This window comes from Bos indicus x Bos taurus, chromosome 4 (genome assembly GCF_003369695.1).
Source record: "Bos indicus x Bos taurus breed Angus x Brahman F1 hybrid chromosome 4, Bos_hybrid_MaternalHap_v2.0, whole genome shotgun sequence".
Lineage (NCBI taxonomy): Eukaryota > Metazoa > Chordata > Mammalia > Artiodactyla > Bovidae > Bos > Bos indicus x Bos taurus.
Genome location: NC_040079.1, coordinates 55,998,142 through 56,025,338, shown reverse-complemented (window position 1 = coordinate 56,025,338; position 27,197 = coordinate 55,998,142). Strand labels below are relative to the sequence as shown.

Below are 27,197 nucleotides of genomic sequence, written 5' to 3'. Positions count from 1 at the left end.
TGACCCACCTCCCAGAATATTGGAAATAAAAGCAAAAATAAACAAATGGGACCTAAATAAACTTAAAAGCTTCTGCACAACAAAGGAAACTATTAGCAAGGTGAAAAGGCAGCCTTCAGAATGGGAGAAAATAATAGCAAATGAAGCAACGGACAAACAACTAATCTCAAAAATATACAAGCAACTCCTACAGCTCAACTCCAGAAAAATAAATGACCCAATCAAAAAATGGGCCAAAGAACTAAACAGACATTTCTCCAAAGAAGACATACAGATGGCTAACAAACACATGAAAAGATGCTCAACATCACTCATTATCAGAGAAATGCAAATCAAAACCACTATGAGGTACCATTTCACGCCAGTCAGAATGGCTGCGATCCAAAAGTCTACAAGCAATGAATGCTGGAGAGGGTGTAGAGAAAAGGGAACTCTCTTACACTGTTGGTGGGAATGCAAACTAGTACAGCCACTATGGAGAACAGTGTGGAGATTCCTTAAAAAACTGGAAATAGAACTGCCTTATGATCCAGCAATCCCATTGCTGGGCATACACACTGAGGAAACCAGAAGGGAAAGAGACACGTGTACCCCAATGTTCATCGCAGCACTGTTTATAATAGCCAGGACATGGAAGCAACCTAGATGCCCATCAGCAGATGAATGGATAAGAAAGCTATGGTACATATACACAATGGAGTATTACTCAGCCATTAAAAAGAATACATTTGAATCAGTTCTAATGAGATGGATAAAACTGGAACCTATTATACAGAGTGAAGTAAGCCAGAAAGAAAAACACCAATACAGTATACTAACACATATATATGGAATTTAGAAAGATGATAACAATAACCCTGTGTACGAGACAGCAAAAGAGACACCGATGTATAGATCAGTCTTATGGACTCTGTGGGAGAGGGAGAGGGTGGGGAGATTTGGGAGAATAGCATTGAAACATGTATAATATCATGTATGAAACGAGTCGCCAGTCCAGGTTCGATGCACGATACTGGATGCTTGGGGCTGGTGCACTGGGACGACCCAGAGGGAGGGTTGGGGGGGGGAGGAGGGAGGAGGGTTCAGGATGGGGAACGCAGGTATACCTGTGGCAGATTCATTTCGATATTTGGCAAAACTAATACAATATTGTAAAGTTTAAAAATAAAATTTAAAAAAAAAATGCTGCTAGGTTTTCTTTTTGCTTAACTCCTTTCTTGACTACTAACACAATTACCTAACTTAATAATTCCACAAGAAGACATCTTAAACACAGAGTAAGATAAAAGACAATAATTTTTAATTTCCTTTTTTAAACTTAGATCAAAAAAAGAAAAAGAACGAGTCTAGGAAAGTCTTCAGATTAAAACACTGACCCACTCTGTCCTGTAAAGGTGCACATTAGACACATACAGGCGACATCAGGTTCAGAAAATAGGCTTTCTTTTCTATTGAAGTGACAGTGACTTTTACTTTCTTCTTCCTAAGTTCTATACTTTTTACAATTTATTTATATAGTTCGCAGGGGTGCTTTTTTGAGAAAAAAGTATTTTCTTAACCTTCTAACTCAGTAACTCCACTTCTACACTCAGTCTTAGGGAAAAAATTAGAAACATGGACAAAGATTTATGTTCAAAGATGTTCACTACAGCAAACCAAACTTAATTTTACCAGCTTCACAATAATCTACTGAATCTATGAATCAAAACTTAATCATTCTCATCTATTACTCATTTCAGTTCAGTTCAGTTCAGTCGCTCAGTCGTGTCTTTGCAACCCCATGAATGCAGCACGCCAGGCCTCCCTGTCCATCACCAACTCCCGGAGTTCACCCAGACTCACATCCATCGAGTCAGTGATGCCATCCAGCCATCTCATCCTCTGTCGACCCCTTCTCCTCCTGCCCCCAATCCCTCCCAGCATCAGAGTCTTTTCCAATGAGTCAACTCTTCACATGAGGTGGCCAAAGTACTGGAGTTTCAGCTTTAGCATCATTTCTTCCAAAGAAATCCCAGGGCTGATCTCCTTCAGAATGGACTGGTTGGATCTCCTTGCAGTCCAAGGGACTCTCAAGAGTCTTCTCCAACACCACAGTTCAAAAGCATCAATTCTTCGGTGCTCAGCTTTCTTCACAATCCAACTCTCACATTCATACATGACCACTGGAAAAACCATAGCCTTGACTAGACGGACCTTTGTTGGCAAAGTAACGTCTCTGCTTTTGAATATGCTATCTAGGTTGGTCATAAATTTTCTTCCAAGGAGTGTCTTTTAATTTCATGGTTGCAGTCACCATCTGCAGTGACTTTGGAGCCCAAAAAAATAAAGTCTGACACTGTTTCCACTGTTTCCCCATCTATTTCCCATGAAGTGATGGGACCAGATGCCATGATCTTCGTTTTCTGAATGTTGAGCTTGAAGCCAACTTTTTCACTCTCCTCTTTCACTTTCATCAAGAGGCTTTTGAGTTCCTCTTCACTTTCTGCCATAAGGGTGAGGTCATCTGCATATCTGAGGTTATTGATATTTCTCCCGGCAATCTTGACTCCAGCTTGTGCTTCTTCCAGTCCAGCATTTCTCATGATATTGCACAGAAGTTAAATAAGCAGGGTGACAATATACAGCCTTAACATACTCCTTTTCCTATTTGGAACCAGTCTGTTGTTCCATGTCCAGTTCTAACTGTTGCTTCCTGACCTGCATATAGGTTTATCAAGAGGCAGGTCAGGTGGTCTGGTTAAAGCAGAAATAGATGATTTTCTGGAACTCTCTCACTTTTTCGATGATCTAGTGGATGCTGGCAATTTTATCTCTGGTTCCTCTGCCTTTTCTAAAACCAGCATGAATATCTGGAAGTTCACAGTTCACGTATTGCTGAAGCCTGGCTTGGAGAATTTTGAGCATTACTTTACTAGCATGTGAGATGAGTGCAATTGTGTGGTAGTTTGAGCATTCTTTGGCATTGCTTTTCTTTGGGATTGGAATGAAAACTGACCTTTTCCAGTGCTGTGGCCACTGCTGAGTTTTCCAAATTTGCTGGCATAGTGAGTGCAGCACTTTCACAGCATCATCTTTTAGGATTTGAAATAGCTCAACTGGAATTCCATCACCTCCACTAGCTTTGTTTGTAGTGATGCTTCCTAAGGCCCACTTGACTTCACATTCCAGGATGTCTGGCTCTAGGTGAGTGATCACACCATCGTGATTATCTGGGTCGTGAAGATCTTTTTTGTATAGTTCTTCTGTGTATTCTTGCCACCTCTTCTTAATATCTTCTGCTTTTGTTAGGTCCATACCATTTCTGTCTTTTATTGAGCCCAATGTTCCCTTGGTATCTCTAATTTCCTTGAAGAGATCTCTAGTCTTTCCCATTCTTTTGTTTTCCTCTATTTCTTTACATTGATCACTGAGGAAGGCTTTCTTATCTCTTCTTGCTATTGTTTGGAACTCTGCATTCAGATGCTTATATCTTTCCTTTTCTCCTTTGCTTTTCGCTACTCATTTAGATCACTTCTAATTTTTCTATATTATAAATAAATACATTTATAAATAAAAAGAAGGGAGGACAGAAAGAAGAAGGAAATAATTATATAGAAGCTTGATCAGACTTTTTCACATTTTGGATCATTTCCTAATACACATTCCCATAAACCACCTATCAGCATTCAAAAGCATTTTCACAGTTCTGAAGCCACAACTTCTGTACATCAGTAGATGCACAGACTGTGCTATCACCTCTCTTGCAGCAAGTTTTATCCCACGGATAATTTTTTTTTAACAGTTTTACAATTAAGATACAATTTACTTACCACCTCTTAAAATTACACAACTCAATAGTTTTCAGTGTATTTATAGAGCTGTGCAGCCATCACTGTAATTTAATTTGAGATCATTTTCCTCATCCCCAAAGAAGAAACCTTGTAGCCATTAGCCATAACTCCCCATCCCCCCTGCCACTCACCCCAAATGGCTCATTTTTACTGATTTACCACTCCATTACTTTTATAAAGATATCTCAAAGATATTATGTGTTCCAAACCCATGAAACAGAATAATTGCTTCTGCTACTAAGATATCTCTGTTTCAAATGGGGAAATATTCTGCTTAACCATAGGAAAGTAAGAAATGTCATAACTGTCTCTTATTTTTTCAAAAGGGACTTTTTAAATATAAGGCAGAATTTCAGAACTAAGAGAAGATATATAAGTACAAACTTAACTATTCTTTTCAAAACTAATAACTCTAATTACTTTGAAAGTGCATCACTGAATCTAGCAAAAATGTCACACAGAAGCAAGGAATTTATTTAAATTTTTTACTTTAATTAGGTTAACTTGGTCTGGCAATAAAACTAAAAGGACAGTCCAATCAATGAAGGACAACAATTGACATTGATCCAAAGAACTGTCTTTTTAAAAATAAGTAATTTTCTTATGGGTAAACCTATGGCTGATTCATGCTGATGTTTGGTAGAAATCAACACTATACTGTAAAGCAATTATCCTTCAATTAAGAGTTTTGAAAATTAAATAAATAATTGTCTTCATGCTACCAAAAAATAAAAACTTACTTTCATTTACTCAAAGCACTCTTTTCTCATATAATATCTTTTGACTGCAGCTGTACAGAATTTAGTAATTTTTCTTTGCAGGGTTTCGTAGCAGAAAGAATATTGAAAATAGTTCATTAAACAAGGGAGACTTGGTCCCCTGATCATGTCAGACACTTTTTTTAAAGAACAGTGGAAAGCTGAAGTTGGGAAGGGGATGCCTAACAGAAGTTAGCTTCTCATCAAATTTTCACTTTTTCTGGTCTCTTTTCACCTAACTCTAGACATCTCCCATATTCTTCAAACATTCCTGTTACTAAAGTTTAGCAAATAAATCACTTTAATTACACAAAATGCTTATTTATACATTGAAAGTGTGAAAGTGAAAGTGTCAGTAGCTTAGTGGTGTCTGACTCTTTATGACCCCATAGACAGTAGCATGTCAGGCTCCTCTATCCATGGGATTGCCCAGGCAAGAATACTGCAGTGAGTTGCCATTCCCTTCTGTAGGGATCTTCCCAACCCAGGGATTGAACCGGGGTCTCCTGCATTGTAGGCAGATTCTTTTACCATCTGAGCCACCAGGGAAGCCCATTACCCAAAATATTCTTGCCTTTACCTTTGTATATAAAACAAAGTGAGTTCACATGAATGAAGGATACTTCCAAAATAAAGATATTTTGTCATGTCACTAAAGAAAAATCTAACATAGGTAACCTATTTTTTATTAACACAATGAAAGTGAAAGTCTCTCAGAATGTCTGACTCTTTGCAACCCTATGGACTGTAGCCCACCAGGCTACTCTGTCCATGGAATTCTCCAGGCCAGAATACTGGAGTGGGTAACCATTTCCTTCTTCAGGGGATCTTCCCAACCCAGAGATCGAAGCCAGGTCCACTGAATTGCAGGCAAATTTTTTACCACCTGAGCCACCAAAGGAAGCCCATTAACACAATAGTTAAACAATAAACTCATAAAAATTTGAGCCTAAAGAGAGCTATATTATAAAATCCCTAGTTACATGTTCAGCAGGAGCCCCCTCCACACACAAACACAAACTCACACAGGCAAGTGTCACCAGCTGGCTTCCTACACTTACTTCAGCACCAGCAGCTCCTCTCTCACCCTGTCACGGTGAAGTGAGAGAAACTTAATTGTAAACAATCCTCCCATGCCAACAATCACAGTGTAGAGAAGCAAGCATCAAGCCCTGGTAACTCAAGAAGCCAGGGTGGAACTAGGGTGGTAGCCCTTGTGTTAATTAGAAAAAGATACTCCCAGGGTGGAAGGAACACAGCATCACTGAGCCCAGACTTGATAAAGGTAATGTCTCTATGAAAGTTAGGAAAGGCTCCCTTTCTCTAGGGATATTTATTCCAGGCCAGCGCACATGGCCAGATGAGCAGGATCAGGTCTGCATTCCAGTCTCCACTAGCCCCTTATGCCCTGGTTTAAAAACAATTTACATAACCTGCACAGTGGCCCTGGGGGTGGGTGAGGTGGGGACAGGGGTCTACAGCTTCATCCTGCCTCTACCAAATAGAGCAGGGACATCCATCAATGAAGAAATCAACCCCTTCTTCCACTGAGAGAGGCAGGCACACAGTTCACCACAGAAAAGTTCAACTTCAGTCAACTCATGTATAAAAGACAAAATTTAAAGAAAAGGCAGTTTCAGAAATATTTCTGTAGACCACATAAAAGTGCAGGCCATATGAAAATCATATATATCCAACGCTTAGAGTTTTCTTTTTTTATTACTTTGCCCAAGTATTTTAATACAAAGGTTTCAATAAAATATGTTTAACTCTGAGATTCAAACCACATAATCCTCCATTTTTATATGGCCAAATATTCTGGTCCTTACAACAGCACGCTCATGATTAAATACAAATTACCTTTCACACCACCAAATGATCCATAAGTCATATTGCAGGCTGTTCTCTGAAGATTATGTTCATACATCAATTTGATCTGATACTGGTTCCCATGTTCCACATTACCCAAGGTTCCTAAAAAGAAAAAATAAAACAACTGCTTTGTATTTGTTTATATTAAAAAATATTAATATCTCATCACCTGTACCAATTCCAAGTAATTCAATTTCAGTGAAATTTAAAATGACAAAGCACTAAAGCATTATGTATCATGAACACTTAGCATACTGATAACAAAGAATGCCAGCACAGTTAGAACCATTTAAGTCTCAGCTAGATTATACCATTAGATGAAATACTACCCTGGGTGACATTTTATTATCTATTTCCATTATGTCTAAGTATAGTATAACTATTTAAATAACACCAAAATCTTCCAGTTTCAGTTCTGAAATAAATTAGGTTAAGTTTCCTTCACTTATAACAATGAAACAGAAAAGACATGACTCAAAGTATCTAAGAAAAAAATTCCCCACACTATCAAGCAATTCAATTTTCTGTGCCAACTCTCAAAATATTCAAGCCCCTAACACATTATGTTCTAATTTACTAGAGAGATCTAAAACATCCCTCAGCAAGTAACTAGGATAATGTTTTCTTTGAAGTCTACAACTGACTAGTTCAAAATTGGGAAAGGAGTACGACAAGGCTGTATATTGTCATTCTGCTTATTTGACATATATACAGAGTACATCATGCGAAATGCCATGCTGGATGAATCACAAGCTGGAATCAAGACTGCTGGGAGAAATATCAACCTCAGATATGCAGATGATACCACTCTAAAGGCAGAAAGTGAAGAACTGAAAGCATCTAGATGAGGGTGAAAGAGGAGAGTGAAAATGTTGGCTTAAAACAACACTCAAAAAACTAAAATCAAGGTATCCAGTCCCATCACTTCATGGACATAGGAGGAGAAAAAGTGGAAGCAGTGACATTTCATTTTCTTGGGCTCCAAAGTCACTGTGGACAGAGACTGCAACTATGAAATTAAAAGATGCTTGCTCCTTGGAAGAAAAACTATGACAAACCTAGACAGATATCACTGTGCCAACAAAGGTCCCTATAGTCAAAGCTATGGTTTTTCAGTAGTCACGTATGGATGTGAGAGTTGGACCATAAAGAAGACTGAGCGTGGAAGAATAGATTCTGCAAACTGTGGTGCTGGAGAAGACTCTTGAGAGTCCCTTGGACTGCAAGGAGATCAAACCAGTCTATCCTGCTGCTGCTGCTGCTGCTAAGTCGCTTCAGTCGTATCCAACTCTGTGCGACCCCAGATACGGCAGCCCACCAGGCTCCCCCGTCCCTGGGATTCTCCAGGCAAGAGCAGCCATTTCCTTCTCCAATGCATGAAAGTGAAAAGTGAAAGTGAAGTCTCTCAGTCGTGACTCCCTGCAACCCCACTGACTGCAGCCCACCAGGCTCCTCCATCCATGGGATTCTCTAGGAAATCAATCCCGAATACTGATTGGAAAGACTGACATTGAAGCTGAAACTCCAATACTTTGGCCACCTGATGCAAAGAGCCAACTTACTGGAAAAGACACCGATGCTAGGAAAGGTTGAAAGCAAAAGGAGAAAGGGGTGCCAGAGGATGAGATGGTTAGACAGCACCACAGATTCAATGGACATGAATTTGAGCAAACTCCTGGAGACAGTGGAGACAGAGGAGCCTGGTATTCTGCAGTCCACGGGGCCGCAAAGAGTTGGATGCAACTTACTGACTAAAAACAACAAACAAGAAAAATATCCTTCAAAATTTAAAAAAAAAAACTTTCATTGCATTTAATAGATCATATATGCTATAATTACTTCCTGGTTCATTCCAAATGGGAAAAGATACTTTATCTGCATTTTACTCTCTAGTTGTCAGGCTTCCTAGAGTATATACAGTTAGAGCTATATCCTAGTGATCAGGCAAGAACATTATGATTAGAAACTGTATTGAAAAGAAAAATTATTCTAAATGCAACATATTCCATTAAGAAGCATCTTTGTCATTCAGTCAAAAACGCAAAAGTTAAAGAAAAAATTTTAAATATCACAAAGAAAATGAAATAGTTCCAAACTGAATAACATTAGATAATTAAAACAATCTAAATATATATGTCAGTCTGTATGTATGTGTATACAGATTTATATGTGAGCATTTGTGGGGGGGGTTTTGTTTTGTTTTTGTCCAGAAGGATGTACCAATGTTCACTGAAGTTGCAAGAACACAGGTATTTATACTTCCATTTTAGAACTGAGGCACCTTAAGTTTAAAAAAAAATTAATAAATTTCCACCAAAATCACATAGCTGATAAGGACACAGTACTCAAATCAGGTCTTCTGAGACAGCACTCTATATCCTGGCACCTAGTTGTCCCCCATTTAACAACTTTCAGGGAACCTGGTAAGCCAATGACAACTTCAAAAAAAAAATTTCCTGAGGAGGAACAGACTGGGAGTTTAGGGTTAGCAAATGCAAACTATTAAATATAGAATGAATAAACAACAAGATCCTACTGTATAGCACAGGGAACTCTATTCAATATCCTCTGATAAACCATATGGACAAAAAAAAAATGTGTGTGTATATATATAAATGAATCACTTTGCTGTACAGTAGACATTAACATAATATTATAAATCAACTATACATACACACACACACACACACACACATATACATAGGGCTTCCCTAATGGCTGAGACAGTAAAGAATTCACCTGCAATGTAGGAGACCTGGGTTCAATCCCCCGGCCAGGAAGATTTCCTGGAGAAGGAAATGGCAACCCACTCCAGTATTCTTGCCTGGAGAATTCCATGGACAGAGGAGCCTGGTGGGCCACAGTCCATGGGGTCACAAAGTGTCAGACAAGACTGAGTGACTAATGCTGAATTTCACTTTTTCACTTTCATGTGTGTGTGTATATATATATATGTATACACACACACACACACACATAATTTCAAGCCCCAACCTTTCTCTCCCTGGACTGTTCTTCCTCATTTGGAAAGTAAAGGGTTGAAAGAGAAAAAACTAACAGGCAAGGATTTCTTGGAGGAAAACATTTTCTACACAGATCTATGCCCCTGAAAATGCTAAGAACAGAACACACATCAGTAGAATTAAAAAAAAAAAAAAAAAAAGACAAATTTGCCAGCTAAACCTGATAGATGAAAGCTTTCTGGAACCTAAATGGCAATAAAGTCAGTAAAGTCCACAGAAACTGGTGGTAATCACTACCATACCAGCCACAAGGGCAAAAACCAAAAACTCTAAAAACATAACTCATAGCATTGACCTAAGGACAGTTCTAGCCTCTAAGAAACCATAAAAACATTCCAAGAAACTTCTGGTTCGTCCTTACAGAAATTCCGAATTTCATTCTGCACCTAAAATGAGAGGGACCCCTCCAAGAAAGGAATGTATCACGCATACCTGCTAGCCGAAACATCAGTGAACACAAGGGGCAGCAGTCAATATTTAAACAAACTTGCATGAAATCACACTAGGATTTATGTACTGGAAAAGCTCCAAATGCATTGCTAAGTTTTTAAATTTCAGGTAACTGCACTTGAAAATATGATAGTGCAACTAGGGAGAACAGAACAATTTATCTTCCTTCAATACTAACTTGGAATAAAGGTAGTACCTGAAAATCTAAAAATTCTGATCATTTTTCCCAGAGAAGCATCAGTGACATAAGATTAAAATTACTTACATAAGTTTTGTCCTTGGATATACAGATTGAATACAATAAATGTACATCAGCCCGGGTCTCCCACATTGCAGGCAGACGCTTTACCATCTGAGCTACCAGGGAAGCCCATAATAATAGTCTACATATAACTAAAGTTCATATAAAGTTTCATCGATTAGAAAGTAAATGGATATTAGAACATTTTTGCTGCTGGCCTTATTTAAACAAGAGCTAATTAAAAAATAAAAACTCTCTGGACAATCAAAGGTCACCTTGAAAACAGGTTTTGGCCCAATTTTACATACATAACTGCTGAGAAATCTAACAATGTTAAATGAAATATTAATAAAAGCCATTACAGAGTAAAAGGTTCATTGTATTAAATAATCAAATTAGATTATGTAACCCTATCAAAAGTAAAGAGACATTTTTGCCCTCTCATGGCAAATGTTAAAATTCTAGAAATATGTCAAATGCTTAGGAAATACACAATTTTTAGAAGAGAATATTTAAAAGAACATAATCAGTATAGCTTAAGCTCACACATCTGTAACCATTTACTCAGAAACTGAGGACCATCAGGAAAGAATCAGATGCCATGTGATGTTTTTCCTTTACCAGAGTATGATAAGATGGGCTAAGGTCAGGTCAGCAAGACCCTGCTGTTTCTCTATATTAAACCAGCATTTAATGACCAAAGAAAGAAAGAAAGTCAGCACAGTAGCCTCTGATTATTAAGAGTCGTTTGCTGTATCCAGGATTTCTCCTCTAATTTGCCTCACATATCTTCTAGGAGCACATAGCACACAAAAAGTGAAAAAGTGAAAGTGTCTGAATCTTTGTGATCCTATGGACTGTAGCCCCCCAGGCTCCTCTGTCCATGGAATTCTCCAGGCAGGAATACTGGAGTGGGTTGCCATTCCCTTCTTGAGGGGATCTTCCAGACCCAGGGATTGAACCCGGGTCTCCTGCATTGCAGGCAGATTCTTCACCAACTTGGCGACTGAACAACAACAAGCACACAAAGGAAAACAAAAAACATTTGGGGAGAGGGCAGTTGGGGTTAAGGACGTCAAGTTCAGCTAACACGTTCATCTGCTGACACCGGTGATTTCACTTAAACTAGAAAGTGTTTATGCTTCCCCTGTTATAGTAAAAGCTAGGTAAAAGTTCGGTCTGATACCTCAAGAAACATATTCAAGAGAACAAAAACATTAACTTCCCTGCTTCTCAATTTAAGCCAAGCCAGAAAAAATATACAAATTGTCAGCCTACGAGTATCACAGGAGGCTGAAGAAATGAGAGACTGAGAAAGGAAATGAGGTGGAGTGTAAGAGAATGTAGTTTGGACAACTCCTCATCCCCAGAGAATACAAGGCTTGTAAATGAGTACAAAGAATAAAAAGAGCAATAAAATTGCCATTCCCATGACAAGTAACTTTCATTTTCAACACAAATTTGAAGGAATATGTTTATGAATAGGTGAAACTCGTTCAGTCATGTCCGACTCTTTTCAACCCCAGGGACTGTATACAGTCCATGGAATTCTCAAAGCAAGAATACTAGAGCGGGTAGCCTTTTCCTTCTCCAGGGGATCTTCCCAAGCCAGGGATGGAACTGAGGTCTCCCACACTGCAGATGGATTCTTTACCAGCTGAGCCCAAAGGAAGCCCAAGAATACTGTAGTGGATTGCCTATCCCTTCTCTAGAGGATCTTCCCGACCTAGGAATCGAACTGGGATCTCCTGCATTACAGGTGGATTCTTTATCAACTGAGCTATCAGGGAAGCCCTTATGGATACCAATTAAAAAGCTGTGATCAAACATGCCAGTTTCTTTCACTAGGCTTTTTTGATAAACACACATTTCATCCTTAGTCTATGTCATACACCCCAGTAAAGTCTAGAGACTTCTGGCTTTCTGAGCCATTATTCAAATAGGCCAAGGCAAGGTCAAGAATCTAACCTTGTTTCTAATTTTTAGGATCTGTCCTTCTACTGCCCTCTTAGAGCCCCCACAGAGCCTCTAGAAAGGACCAGTACCCCAAGCAGTATTCAAGAGTGACTGTGGGCAAGTTATCCTCCTCCATACCTGTTAATAAAATGTCACTCAAAGTTAATAGGCTTATGATGGGACAGGAACAGCTAGATTCCCACAATAAAGTAGCCTCTATCATGCGTGCTCAGCTGTATCCAACACTTTGCCATCCCCTGGACTGTGGCCTGCCAGGCTCCTCTGTCCATGGGATTCTCCAGGAAAGAATACCGAAGTCAGTTGGCATTTCCTCCTCCAGAGGATCTTCCCAATCAAACCCTAGTCTCCTACATCTCCTGCATTGGCTGCAGATTCTTTACCACTCTGCCACATGGAAAGCCCAGCCTATATCTTACCTTCTCCATTTATTCTGGAACACTAAATATTTGTCCTACCACTAGAAGGAGCAATATTAGTTCAGTTCAGTCCCTCAGTCGTGTCCAACTCTTTGTGACCCCATGGACTGCAGCACGCCAGGCTTCCCTGTCCATCACCAACTACCGGAGCCTACTCAAACTCATGTCCATAGAGTTGGTGATGCCATCCAACGTCTCATCCTCTGTCATCCCCTTCTCTTCCTGCCTTCAATCTTTCCCAGCATCAGGGTCTTTTTAAATGAGTCAGTTCTTCACACCAGGTGGCCAAAGTACTGGAGTTTCAGCTTCACCATCAGTCCTTCCAATGAATATTCAGGACTGATCTCCTTTAGGATGGACTAGTTGGATCTCCTTGCAGTCCAAGGGACTCTCAAGAGTCTTCTCCAACACCACAGTTCAAAAGCATCAATTCTTCAGTGCTCAGCTTTCTTTATAGTCCAACTCTCACATCCATACATGACTACTGGAAAAACCATAGCCTTGACTAGACGGACCTTTGTGGGCAAAGTAATGTCTCTGCTTTTTAATATGCTGTCTAGGGTGGTCATAGTTCTTCTTCCAAGGAGCAAGCATCTTTTAATTTCATGGCTGCAGTCACTATCTGCAGTGATTTTCAAGCCCAAAAAAATAAAGTCTCTCACTGTTTCCACTGCTTCCCAATCTATTTCCCATGAAGTGATGGGACCAGATGCCATGATCTTAGTTTTCTGAATGTTGAGTTTTAAGCCAGCTTTTTCGCTCTCCTCTTTCACTTTGATCAAGAGGCTCTTTAGTTCTTCTTTGCTTTCTGCCATAAGGGTGGTGGTGTCATCAGCGAGGTTATTGATATTTCTCCCGGCAATCTTGATTCCAGCTTGCGCTTCATCCAGCCCAGCATTTCTCATGATGTACTCTGCATATAAGTTAAATAAGGGTGACAATATACAGCCTTGATGTATTCCTTTCCCAATTTAGAACCAGTCTGTTGTTCCATGTCCATTTCTAATTGTTGCTTCTTGACCTGCATACAGATTTCTCAGGAGGCAGGTCAGGTGGTCTGGTATTCCCATCTCTCTAAGAATTTTCCAGTTTGTTGTGATCCACACAGTCAAAGGCTTTGGTGTAGTCAATAAAGCTGAAGTAGATGTTTTTCTGGAACTCTCTTGCTTTTTCCATGATCCAACGGATGTTGGCAATTTGATCTCTGGTTCCTCTGCCTTTTCTAAATCCAGCTTGAACATCTGGAAGTTCACAGTTCATGTACTGTTGAAGCCTGGCTTGGAGAATGTTGAGCATTACTTTGCTAGCATGTGAGATGAGTGCAATTGTGCAGTAGTTTGAGCATTCCTTGGCATTGCCTTTCTTTGGGATTGGAATGAAAACAGACCTTTTCCAGTCCTGTGGCCACTGCTGAGTTTTCTAAATTTGCTGGTATATTGAGTGCAGCACTTTAACAGCATAAGAGGAGCAACATATTTTACCACCAAACAATGAGAGTGTTTAACAATGACAGTAAGATTACTTTACTGGGTCTCTGATACAAAAAAGAATGGAAAAGAAAATGATAGTGGCAACAGAGAAGGAAAATAAGAAGAAAGTAACACATAGAGAGTAATAGCTACTACCAATTGCCTCAGCACTACTTAGAAATATAAGTTCATTCATTCATTCAACAAGTATGCCTACCACACAGCACACACCAAGCCTGCCTTCAAAATCTAACAGATCTTCAAACCAAAAAAGAATATCCAGCTTGGTGATAGTAAATAAGAATCATTACTCCAATTAAAAGCAAAATACAAAGAAAGCCTAAATCAAGAGACTGAGTGTGAGAAATCGAGACCTAGAAGCTAATATTTACAGCAAATTCCAAAGGAGTGTATCTTTTGAATAAGCAATAGGTCCACAGATAGTTAGCTTTACTATATCCATTGAAAAAATCCGTCAATGTTGACATCATAAAAATAACTCTCTAAACTTGAACTAAAACTTATCTAATAACTGAAACAAAATTCATAAGTTACATTTTTAATAAGGGCCAAAATGCTGAAACCAGACTACAATTAACTTTCATACTTGTACCCACAGGACCATGTCAGGGAATGAAACCTGCGAGGTCTGGTTAAATGAAGACAACCAAAAACCAAGAAATTGGAACTATAAAGAAAAAATACTTGAGGTTCACCAAAGAAACGCACTTTAAGCCACCATGACTCAGCATTTAATGAATTCTGTTGTTGCTATTGAACATTTCTTAAGACTCAAGTGCCCTAAGTACCCAGAATTGGCCTCTCTTAATCATAGGCAATCCTGGACACAATTCCTCAGATAGAGGAGATTTCAAGGAACCCTCTACAGTGATAGAAATTTAAGTATGCATGGAAATATTAGACCAAGAAAACGTAATAGTCTTTGCAACGGAAAGAGTAAGTGAACAATAGGAAAACGCTAACCAAGATAAGAAAACTTTTAACCAAGTCAATATAACTATTCTTACATAATATTAAGAAGTCCATATTTTAGTAAAAAGTCTACATTTAAAAAAGAAAATGTTTCTTACCTGAGACAGAGTAGACACACAGTTTTCTCGAATGCAACACAGCCAAATGAAGCATCTCAGTACCTCTGAAAAATGGTGCAAGTTTTAAAAGTTTAAATACTAGCTTCAGATGTAACCCCAAAAAATGACAAAATGATTTTAAAAAGAGATTATAATCATAACGTATCATGAGTGAACTAAATAATTCACTGGATAACACTCAAAACCGAAAAATAAATTTAACAACAAAACAGCCAGTTTGACAATCCCAGAGGCCCAAGAACTCTGCCTCAAGGAGTTGCCTTCAGGTTGAAGCCAAAGGAGTCTCCCAGAAAGAGCCATATCAGAGGCCCCTTAATGAGTGCTCTCCCACAATAAAGCCATGGGACTTCCCTGGCAGTCCAGTGGTTAAGACGCCACACTTGCACTGTGGACGGCCCAGGTTGGATCCCTGGTTGCAAAAAAAAAAAGAGAGAGAAAGAGAGAGACCCAAGCTTTGGTCCTGGCTTGCAGGCTAATTAACCTATGACCTTGGGCAAGAAACTTACACTCTCTAAGCCTGTTTCCCCTTTTGGAAAATAAGAGCTTTCAATTAAATGAAATAAAAATCATGTGAAAGTAAAGTATAAAGCACCAGAGAAAGCTAATCATCACTGGGAAATGGCATATATCACATCCATATCTGAAATTTTACTAAAGGTATTGAAAATGTTTTGGTTTGGTCTTATCTTCCTGTTATCTCATTGTTCACTGAACTCAGGATAGGCAAGACGCCATCGGAGAAGCTGGAAGAAGATGCAAGGAGCTGTAGAAACTACAGATATTCTTTATTTACTGGGGCAAGGCAGACATGCTTTAATCTCTGACACAGCAAAATCATGATAACTACAAAACTCAACTCCATGGGACTGGACTCAACTTGACAGCTCTAAGAGCGTTTCAGGTGGTGCTTATACAGACCACACCACGATGCGCATGCTTAGCGCCACAAATGATCTCAGCTGTCCTGAGTGAGGAGTGGGCGAGAGAGCCTGACCATCGTCACCTGGCCAATTGCTCTTCCCCTACAGGTCTCAAGTGTCAGCACTACACTTCCCAGCCCCTATCAAGTGGTTTCCAGAGACATGGCATAGTCGGTCTAGAAATCCTAAATTCAAAGTCTTCAAGAGTCAAGTCAGAGGATGTAAGTGAATAAAGGGAGTAAATGGCTGTGATCAACTGGAGACTAGGGCCAGTCTAAAGGCGACAGCAAGCAGCTACTCAGTTCTGGGCTTGTGGCCAGATCTCCACATTTTTTTCAGGAAAAGCCAAAGGCAGGGATTTTATGTGAAAATTCCTCATTCTTAAACATTGGCAATTCTTTTAAACATAAAACTAATCTGCAAGCAGGCCTCTGATGTCTGACCTCTGAAACAGACTCTGTTCTAAACTTAAAGGACTATAATTGAAGTCTGAAGACTTGGATTGGGGTCTTGACTCTGCACTTCGGTATTTCCGTGATCATTTAATCTTTCAGAGTGTGAGTTTCTCATTCATAAAGTAAGAATTATATTAGATAATACCTGTAAATATACACAGCTATCATATAATCAAGATTGTCTTCAAAAATCTTTATATGTACCCTGAACACTCAACTTTTCCTCATGCACAGGAAAAGAACATGTTGTCATGGAAAAACAGTAAAGAACAGAGTCAGACAGACTTGGGTCGGAATCCTGGCTGTGTGACTGAAAGCTCTAACTAGCTACCTTATCTCTAAATGCAGGTCACATCTTATAGATCAGATTAATGAGACAGTACTAGTCAGTAAATAGTAGGACAGTATCCACTCATCAATGTTACCCTCCTCCCTTCTAAAAAATGATCACATAGATGTAAACCATATTACTATATAGAATGATTTCTGACAGCATTCCACTTTTTTAAAACATGCAAAGGTAAAAATGCTTTTTAGAGACAAGAACTTCTTTGTCTCCTTACTTTATAAATCCATCATGCTTGTATGTGCTAGGTTCACAAGGGGCACCTAATCATTATCTGCTTTTAGATGGAGTAGATATTTACCAGCCATGTCAGTAATAAACTCCTGACTCAGTCTGTCACAGTGCATAAAGGTCCCATCTCATCTCCCAGCCTAGAGCATCCATGAAGCAGCTTCCCATTAGAATGAAACATATTACTAAAAAAGTTAATGCTCAGGAGCAGTTGTTCAGGTTTTTCTAGTAGGAATCAGGACCCTGAACAAGTACAACCTGGGGCCAATAAATGATGATGACCAATTGGGAGTGAGCCAAAGTCCAGAGCTCAGGGCACTCCCTGACTTAAGAAGGCAAAGACAGCTCAAAAAGAGAAGGGAAAATAAGACCACCTCTGTCTACATAAAATTTCATAGTAGATACTTTTATAAATGATTAAGAAATACAGGTTTAATTTTAAGAAAATTCATGTATGAAAATAAGATAAAATCACCAATATCATCAGTAAATAAAAAACAGACATATTACACAAAATGCAAAATAATTAATAGTCTTCTAAAATAGGTTTAAAAATAAAGTACTTTGAATCAAAGACTTCCTTTGTGGGTTAAGCTGACTTCTTTTAAAAAACTAAGGATCTCTCTACACCAAATAAGTAATACATTTTAAAGACTCAAAGTTATGCACCAAATCACATAGCTACTATGATGTCTAATTTTTTTAAACAAATTTATATAACCTAGAAAATTGGTGCTTTAAGTAAGTACATACTTTCTGTTTCTTTATTTGATTATTTTCCAAAGGCTTATCTCCTTTCCTTTAAGCTTCTGACACATCAGGCATCTTAGGTCTGTTACACTTAAAAAAAAGACTCCTAAATTTTCCTGTCCTAAATGTACAGGTTTCCATATTAAACAATGTTCAGTACATGACAATATACAGGAAATATATTTAATGCATAGTCTTTTTTTTTAAGAATGCACAAAAATGATACATAAGGGACTGACATACTCCAAGTAGTAAGACAAAACACTCGAATTAGTGGACTGTACTTACGAAACAAACTTTCCTACTTCCACTTGCAATATTGGATCTCGTAGATGCACTTCTAGAAGCAAATCCTCAGCTTGAGCTCCATCTCCTGTTTTTACAGGATGAGGATTAAAGATTCTTAGGTAGCCCATAAAGCTGCCCACAATAATTTTATCTGTAAAAAGGTGTTTTTAAAGATATAGGAAAAAACATTAGTCACAAAAATTTTTGAAAATAGAATTTCTAATGTCTAAAAGAAGAATCTAAAAATTATGCTCAACATCACTCATTATCAGAGAAATGCAAATCAAAACCATAATGAGGTACCGTCTCACACCAGTCAGAATGGCTGCTATCCAAAAATCAACAAACAATAAATGCTGGAGAGGGTGTGGAGAAAAGGGAACACTCTTACACTGTTGGTGGGAATGCAAACTAGTACAGCCACTATGGAGAACAGTGTGGAGATTCCTTAAAAAACTGGAAATAGAACTGCCTTATGAGCCAGCAATCCCACTGCTGGGCATACACACTGAGGAAACCAGAAGGGAAAGAGACACGTGTACCCCAATGTTCATCGCAGCACTGTTTATAATAGCCAGGACATGGAAGCAACCTACATGTCCATCAGCAGACGAATGGATAAGAAAGCTATGGTACATATACACACGGAATATTACTCAGCCATTAAGAAGAATACATTTGAATCAGTTCTAATGAGGTGGATGAAACTGGAACCTATTATACGGAGTGAAGTAAGTCAGAAAGAAAAACATCAATACAGTATACTAACGCACATATATATGGAATTTAGAAAGATGGTAACGATAACCCTATATACGAGACAGCAAAAGAGACACAGATGTATAGAACAGTCCATTGGACTCTGTGGGAGAAGGCGAGTGTGGGATAATCTGAGAGAATAGCATTGAAACGTGTATATTATCATATATGAAACAGATCACCAGTCCAGGTTCGATGCATGAGGCAGGGTACTCAGGGCTGGTGCACTGGGATGACCCTGAGGGATGGGATGGGGAGAGATGTGGGAGGGGGGTTCAGGATAGGGGACACATGTACATCCATGGCTGATTCATGTCAATGTATGGCAAAAACCATTACAATATTATAAAGTAATTAACCTCCAATTAAAATAAATAAATTTTTTAAAAGAAATAAGACAATAAAAAAAGTCTAAAAATTAAAAGAATCCAGCTTTGTTTCATATACAAAGACCAATCTGCCAACAGAATATATAATTAAAGTGAACTAAATAGCTTTACATCACCAATATTCAAATATACTAATGTACTACACTTTTCTTAAGCCTTGATTTGTTTTCAGTAGCCATAATTCAGCACAAAGTAAGCCCTTTTAATAAAGGACTAGTATCAGGTTGTAAACTGATTTCATCATAGAGTGTCAACTCTACACCTGATTTTGGCTGTCAAAACACTGCATTAAAAATTATTCCAAGGCCTCACTAGACAGAGTGCTCTGATTTATAATATCTAGTCTCGGGTACAAAAGGGGAGAATGATAAGATAAGTATTATGGGTTGAACTATGTCCCTCAAAAAGATATGTTGAAGTCCTAACCCCTAGTAACTGATTTTATTTGGAAATAAGATCTTTACAGATGAACCCAAGTTACAATGAGGTCACACTTGAGTAAGTATGTGGTAGGACTCAATTGGAGAAGGAAATGGCAACCCACTCCAGTGTTCTTGCCTGGAGAATCCCAGGGACAGCACAGCCTGATGGGCTGCTGTCTATGGGGTTGCACAGAGTCAGACACGACTGAAGCGACTTAGCAGTAGCAGCAGCAGGACTCAATTAGTATCCTTATAAGAAGAGAAAACAAGGAAAGGATGGGGAGGAGAATGTCACATGAAGATACAAGGACAAGCAAGAAGATGATCATGTGACCACAGAGGCATGGATTGGAGTGATAATTCACAAGCCAAAGAATTATCGGAAACTGAAAGAGGCAAAGAAGGATCCTAGAGGCTTCAGAGATAGCATGGTCCTGCAGACACCTTGATTTTGGACTTCTAGACTCCAGACTGTGACAGAATAAATTTCTGTTGTTTTATGCCAGTCAATTTGTGGTACTTTGTTATGGCAATCCTAGGAAACTAATATTTTGGGTTGTTTTAAATCCCCAGATTAGTAGGGTACATTGACTTTTTTTCTATATACTGAAAAGAAGGAATTCTACACACTTTATTATTGAGAGCTTATTATGTGCCAGGCAATGGTCTAAGTAGCTTACATATATTAATACTAGCTCATTACCCTCATAATAATCCTCTGAGAGAGGTACTATCCTAGTAATTTCAATCGTGAATAGAGATACATATGTCATTAAGAACCTGGTGCTACTATTTCACAATAGCTAAGATATGGAAGCAACCTAAATATCCATCGACAGATGAATGGATAAAGAAGATGGGGTAAATATACATAGTGGAATGCTGTGCTGTGCTGTGCCAAGTTGCTTCAGTCATGTCTGACTCTTTGCGACCCTATGGACTGTGGGGCACCAGGCTCTTCTGTCCATGTGATTCTCCAGGCAAGAATACTGAAGTGGGTTGTCATGCCCTTCTCCAGGGGATCTTCCCGACCGAGGGATCGAATCCATGTCTCTTACGTCTCCTGCCAGTGCAGGAGACATTGGCAGGTTCTTTATGCCTAGTGCCAGCCACCTAGGAAGCCCAGTGGAATACTACTCAGCCATAAAAAAAGAATGAAATAATGCCATTTGCAGCAATATGAATGGACCTAGATATCACCATCCTAAGTGAAGTAAGTCGAAAGAGAAAGACAAATATCATATGATTATCATTTATATGGAATCTAAAATACAACAGAAATGAACTTATTTATAAAACAAACAGACCCATATGCATAGAGAACAGATTTGTGGTTGCCAAGGGGGAAGAGGGATGGGGAAGGGATGAATTGGGAGTTTAGGACTAGCAGATGCAAATGATTATATACAAAATGGATAAACAAGAAGGTCCTACTCTACAGCATAGAGAACTATATTCAATATCCTGTGATAACCACAATGGAAAAGAATATGAAGAAATATATATACACACATATATATAACTGAATCAGAGTGTCACACAGCACAAATTAACACAATACTGTAAATCAACTATAGTTCAATTAAAAAAAAAAAGAATCTGGTTCTACGTGATCTGATGGCAGCCTCAGAGGTTTACAAACTCTCTTGAGACATACTGGTTCCTGACTCTGACTAAGGCTTGGCCAAATGAACTCTCTACATTCGAGAGAGCTATGTCACTCTCCTTCCAATCTCTCTTTTGTTTGCATTTATCATAATCGTTTCCTGTCACTTGTAGAAAAAAAAAATGTTAACTGATATACAAAATTAGCACCAAGGAATAAACAACAGACACCAATTCCTTCAGGGATATTTAGAAATTCATTCTTGAGGTGAGTTGGGGCACAAAGCATTAAAACTCCTGTTCATAATTTATATGGAGTTAAACAGCATCATACACAGTGACAGAACAGCTAATCAAGTTAACACCTCCAAGCATCTGGAACACTGTGCCCACTGCAGGTAACACTCTAGTGAACTGAACAGCTGCTGCCAAATGAACAGGAAGGAGCAATGCCAAACCATATGTAAGATGGCGTTTTCTAAGGGCACTGGATAATTTAAAGTAAGAGAATGATAGGTTTTGACCAAAATTCTCATCTCAGGGTAAAACTAAGGGTCTTTGGGAGTCTGAGGAAACAATTTCTTACCTCATTTCACAGGGGGCTTAACCCCTAAGAATCTAGTTCAGGGATTAACACTAAAGGTTTTAAATTACAGTAACAAATGAGTTCACAGTCTCTCCAGGTTTCTTACATAAAAGTAAAGACAGTGATCAGAAAGAGTGGGGTTCACCTTCAACTGCCCCACCCTCAGGGGTAAGAGGAAGTCAGGATGGCCAAGCCCAGATGGTGACAACTTTAACCCCTAGAATTACAACGTGTATGTATAATTATTAAAATAGTGGGATTATCATAGTAACCAGATCTCAGGTAACAGTCTAACTATCACAGATTTCAAGCTATAATTAACACAAGATCCCCAGGAATGGAACAAACAGGCAACTCACTAAGGCCTTTATTTCCCCAATGATTTCTCTCTTTTTATTACTGAGTATTATTTAATTGTAACAATGCATTAAGTGTGTTTATCAAATTAAGGCCTTTTTTGAAGTCTATAACCAAAAATATTCCAGGTCTATGAAAAAAAGGACTAATTCAAGCCACAATATCAGACAGTCATGGCATTGCACCAAACCCCATTGTTGCTGTTCATTCACTCAGTCGGTCTGACTCTTTGCAACCCCATGGACTACAATATGCCAGGCTTCCCTGTCCTTCACTATCTCCCGGAGTTCACTCAAACTCATGTCCATTGAGTTGATAATTCCATACTTAAGTCAATTTACAGCCTTGGAGTCACCTGAACAAAGACAGGGCTGTGTATAGACTGCCGTAGCAGAGTCTGTCTGCAATGCAGGAGATCCAGGTTCAATCCCTGAGTCAGAAATATCCCCTGGAGAAGGGAATGGCAACCCACTCCAGTATTCTTGCCTGGATTCTCCATGGACAGAGGAGCCTGGCAGGCTACAGTCCAAGAGGTCACAAAGAGTCAGATACAACTGTGTGACTAACACAATTACAACACCACACATGCCTAATATAAAGTTTCCTCAGATTCTTCCCTGTTGAACCAGTAGTCATTCATTCAAATGTACCTAACAAAGGTAAATACCCAACCTTTATGAGAACACTGAATATTGGCTCTAAATTACTACTAATTCTGGAAGCCCAGGAAGATATTGTTGCTGCCAATCATGGAGATTCATAATTATGATAAATTAACTTTCTAACTTATTTTACCCCAGTGGGGAAGCAAAGCCAATCTATGATTTCTCACTCAGTAACTGAGAGCCTAAAGGGAATATATTTCTGTAGGAAACTATGGAATAACCATTTGGTTCCCTAAGGTGTACAGTAAGGGATATTATAGTAAAAGGGCTATATAGAAGCCAGTGGAACTCCATCTCTCCAACAGGGAGAAAATCAAAATCAATACCATTTCTAAGCCTGATTTGAGATGGTCTCCTAAAATTTGATTCCAAAAAACTTAACTGTATATATGTGATAATTCCTATCAAAGAATTTTGGTTTAATAACTAAATTTGCTGATAAAAAAAATCTAATTAATGGGTTTGAAAGAGTTAAGGGACTTCCCAGATGGCACTAGTGGTAAAGAACCCATATGACAATGCAGGAGACATAAAAGACGCAGGTTTGATCCCTGGGTTGGGAAGATCCCCTGGAGGAGGGCATGGCAACCCACTCCAGTATTCTTGCCTGGAGAATCCCATGGACAGGGGAGCTGGCAGGCTACAGTCCATAGGGTCTCAAAGAGTCAGATACAACTGAAGTGACTTAGCACTGAAGCACTGAAGCATAGAATTAAGGTTGATCAGTACAACTTAAAGGGCAACTCTAGATTCTTCTGTTATTCACAAACTGTTTTTTCTTGGAGCCAACTAATACATCCCAATCTTAGTAATGCCTTTTCTCCTTTACAATACACGGAGACCAACAGGAACAGCTTGCTTTCACTTAATAGGAGCAAGAGTATACATTTACAAGTATGACCACAATCCAATCCGCAGGACCCAGGACTGCCACATCCTCTCATAAGGGCTGCTGCTGCTAAGTCGCTTCGGTTGTGTCCGATTCTGTGAAACCCCATAGACGGCAGCCCACCAGGCTCCCCTGTCCCTGGGACTCTCCAGGCAAGAACACTGGAATGGGTAGCCATTTCCTTCTCCAATGCATGAAAATGAAAAGTGAAAGCGAAACCACTCAATCGTGTCTGACTCGCAGCAACCCCAGGGCTTCAGCCTACCAGACTCCTCCATCCACGGGATTTTCCAGGCAAGAGTACTGGAGTGGGTTGCCATTGCCTCTACTCAAAAGGGCTGAATGGGGCTGAAAGAAATATGAGTGAAAGCCAGGGACCCCATGGGCCCTTCCCTGTACTGTCTGGATCAGTCATAAATGAAGCTACTATAATCCTCTTCAGGCAAGCACCAGTGTTCTAGATCCTTCAGGAATGAAGACCTAGGCCACAAAACAATTTCAAGACGCTAATACTATTCTTTCACTCTCTGATCACCTCCAAGAAAGTAGGGATCAACTGGCACTACTGTCTCAATTCCCAACCTAACCTGCAACAGGTGACCAGTTGCAAAACAGAAGGATGTAGCTCCCAACATGACTTCTTCAAGTTGCCATACAATTTTTCCTGCTCCTTCATCTTAATTTTTAAGTTTTTCTTTCTCTTCTTTTCCTCGACTATTAGTATTATGTATATATTAAACTGTGAACACAAATTTTATGTACCAATTATTCTAGAGGCAGTAGAATATCAGAACATAAATACTGGAATGACAAATGAAAGGGATAACACCCAGAGAGCCTAGTCTTGAAGAGCCAGGGCTCTCTGAAAGTGCCTCTGAAGCAGTAGGTGCACAGTTATCTTTCATTGCAGATGGGTAAGAATATGTGTGTGTGCAGTTGTACAAGGGACAGTTGCCCCACGTTAGGTATAAATGCTGAGAAGCTAAAAGTGATAAATATAAGAACTATTTTTTAGTCTGCCTTATGTTTGTGTTTAACTCTGATTCTTGTAATAAACACACCCTCCAGGCCATAGGTTAGCATGTAATCTAAGCTGAACCATTCAGATTCTCTCAGGATGAAGGGATCCTTAATTTTCTCTCAATCTCCTCTCAGGACTGAAGAATCCTTCTTCTGTGAATCAAGTCAACTTCATCCAAAGCAATTTCAAGGTGCTAGCTAATACTATTCATTCACTCTCTGATCACCTCTAAGAAAGTAGGGATCGACTGGCACTACTGTCTCAATTCCCAACCTAACCTGCAAACTTCTCTTCATCTATGTCCATTCTTACCTTCTTGCCTTCTGTCACAGAGGAAAAAAGTTTCACACAAGCTTAAAGATAGCCCTTCCATCTGCACACCTCATCCCATCTCCTACTGTCTACTCTAGATCCCTTCTCTAGGAGAACGAATCTCATTCCTCTATGCTACACGTTCAGTTTTTCCCATTTCTCTTTTACCCTACATGGTCACCAATGATCATTCTCCCTCTTCCTTTCACAGCTGTTTCTTTAAAGGGCCATAAACACTCAGCCTTTCCCACCTCTCACTCCTTAACTCTCTGAAAATCTAGGTTTTGTTACCACTATGCCCATTTAGAAAACAAAGATCATGGCATCTGGTCCCATCACCTCATTGGAAATAGATGGGGAAACAGTGGAAACAGTGTCAGACTTTATTTTTTTGGGCTCCAAAATCACTGCAGATGGTGACTGCAGCCATGAAATTAAGACGCTTACTCCTTGGAAGGAAAGTTATGACCAACCTAGATAGCATATTCAAAAGCAGAGACATTACTTTGCCAACAAAGGTTTGTCTAGTCAAGGCTATGGTTTTTCCTGTGGTTATGTATGGATGTGAGAGTTGGACTGTGAAGAAGGCTGAGTGCCGAAGAGTTGATGCTTTTGAACTGCGGTGTTGGAGAAGACTCTTGAGAGTCCCTTGGACTGCAAGGAGATCCAACCAGTCCATTCTGAAGGAGATCAGCCCTGGGATTTCTTTGGAAGGAATGATGCTAAAGCTGAAACTCCAGTACTTTGGCCACCTCGTGCGAAGAGTTGACTCATTGGAAAAGACTCTGATGCTGGGAGGGATTGGGGGCAGGAGGAGAAGGGGACCACAGAGGATGAGATGGCTGGATGGCATCACTGACTCAATGGACGTGAGTCTGAGTGAACTCTGGGAGTTGGTGATGGACAGGGAGGCTTGGCGTGCTGTGATTCATGGGGTCGCGAAGAGTCGGACACGACTGAGCGACTGAACTGAACTGAACTGATGCCCATTCATCCACCCTTACCTAGGACACTAATGAACCACTAGCTGCAAAACAATGTGGAAACGTATCAGTCTTTAGGTCACTAAATCTCGCCTTCCAGGTGCCAGCCCAGCTGGCTCTCCTGCCTCTCTGACTGCCCAGGCAGAATCTATTATTGACTACCTTTCCCAAAGCTCCTCCCTGATTGTTCATTTTCTCCAAGTCATGGTCCTAAGGTTCCGTCCCTCTTGTTCCATCTTATCTCTGCATTTTTACCCTTCCCAGGGCTTCAAATACAATCATTCTGCTCATTCACTTCAAATACATACATTCTGCTCACTCCCAAATCTCTACTTCAGTTCTGCCAACCAGACGCTTCTATTTCAAACAGAACATGCTCAAAACTGCTCTCACTAAACTTCCACGTAAGGTCAACAGTAATAATTGTTAAACTTTAGTGTGCCACCATTCAACTTTGGAGCTTGTCAAAATGTAGATACCTAAGCCACTATCCAATCCATCTACCCTCCAGAGAATATGATCTTTGAGGATCCTGTACACGTGGGACAGAAAATCTTCATACACAATAATCCCTTCAGAATATTATGATGTAGGTGGTCCCGGCTTTGAGAAATAATGATCAGTGTTTTTTTTGTTTGCTTGTTTTTTTCCTGTATGGAACACACAGAGAGAGAATGATTTCTCTATAGCATGCTCGGGAAAACAGAGGAAGCTGCTCATAGCTGGATGCAAATTAGGGGGACGCAGCATTTCAGCATACTGGTAACCCACTAGTGGCACCCCACCGGGAAGCTCTAATAAAAATAAGAAGTGAGCACCATGTTATTCAGATAACCAGTAAGTACAGTTTACAACCAAGTTGAGCTTTAAATAGTTTAGGCAGAGGTGGGTATGAAACTGTTTCTCTCTGGTAGGTATTTTTGTGGTATGACTCTTCTAGGCTGCCAAATTATAGGGGAATTACACATTTAAACAAACACTTGAGCAAAAGGCAGGGTTGATAATCATTAAAGAACCACTCAGGACATCCTCCAAATAGAAGACATTCACAGCTCCTATCAGTAGGAAGGC

General features: G+C 39.5%; 1 protein-coding gene across 2 annotated transcripts in view; it reads right to left on the bottom strand.

Moving 5' to 3' along the window:
* BBS9 (Bardet-Biedl syndrome 9) overlaps window positions 1–27,197 on the bottom strand; it is a 481,201-nt gene that overhangs the window by 430,812 nt on the left and 23,192 nt on the right. For both annotated transcript variants that reach the window (XM_027539506.1, XM_027539507.1), the window contains exons 3-5: window positions 18,139–18,289; window positions 15,128–15,192; window positions 6,449–6,562 (exon numbers count right to left, since the gene is read on the bottom strand). In XM_027539506.1, coding sequence (XP_027395307.1) covers window positions 6,449–6,562; window positions 15,128–15,192; window positions 18,139–18,289 — 330 coding nt within the window. The remainder of the gene's footprint in view (window positions 1–6,448; window positions 6,563–15,127; window positions 15,193–18,138; window positions 18,290–27,197) is intronic.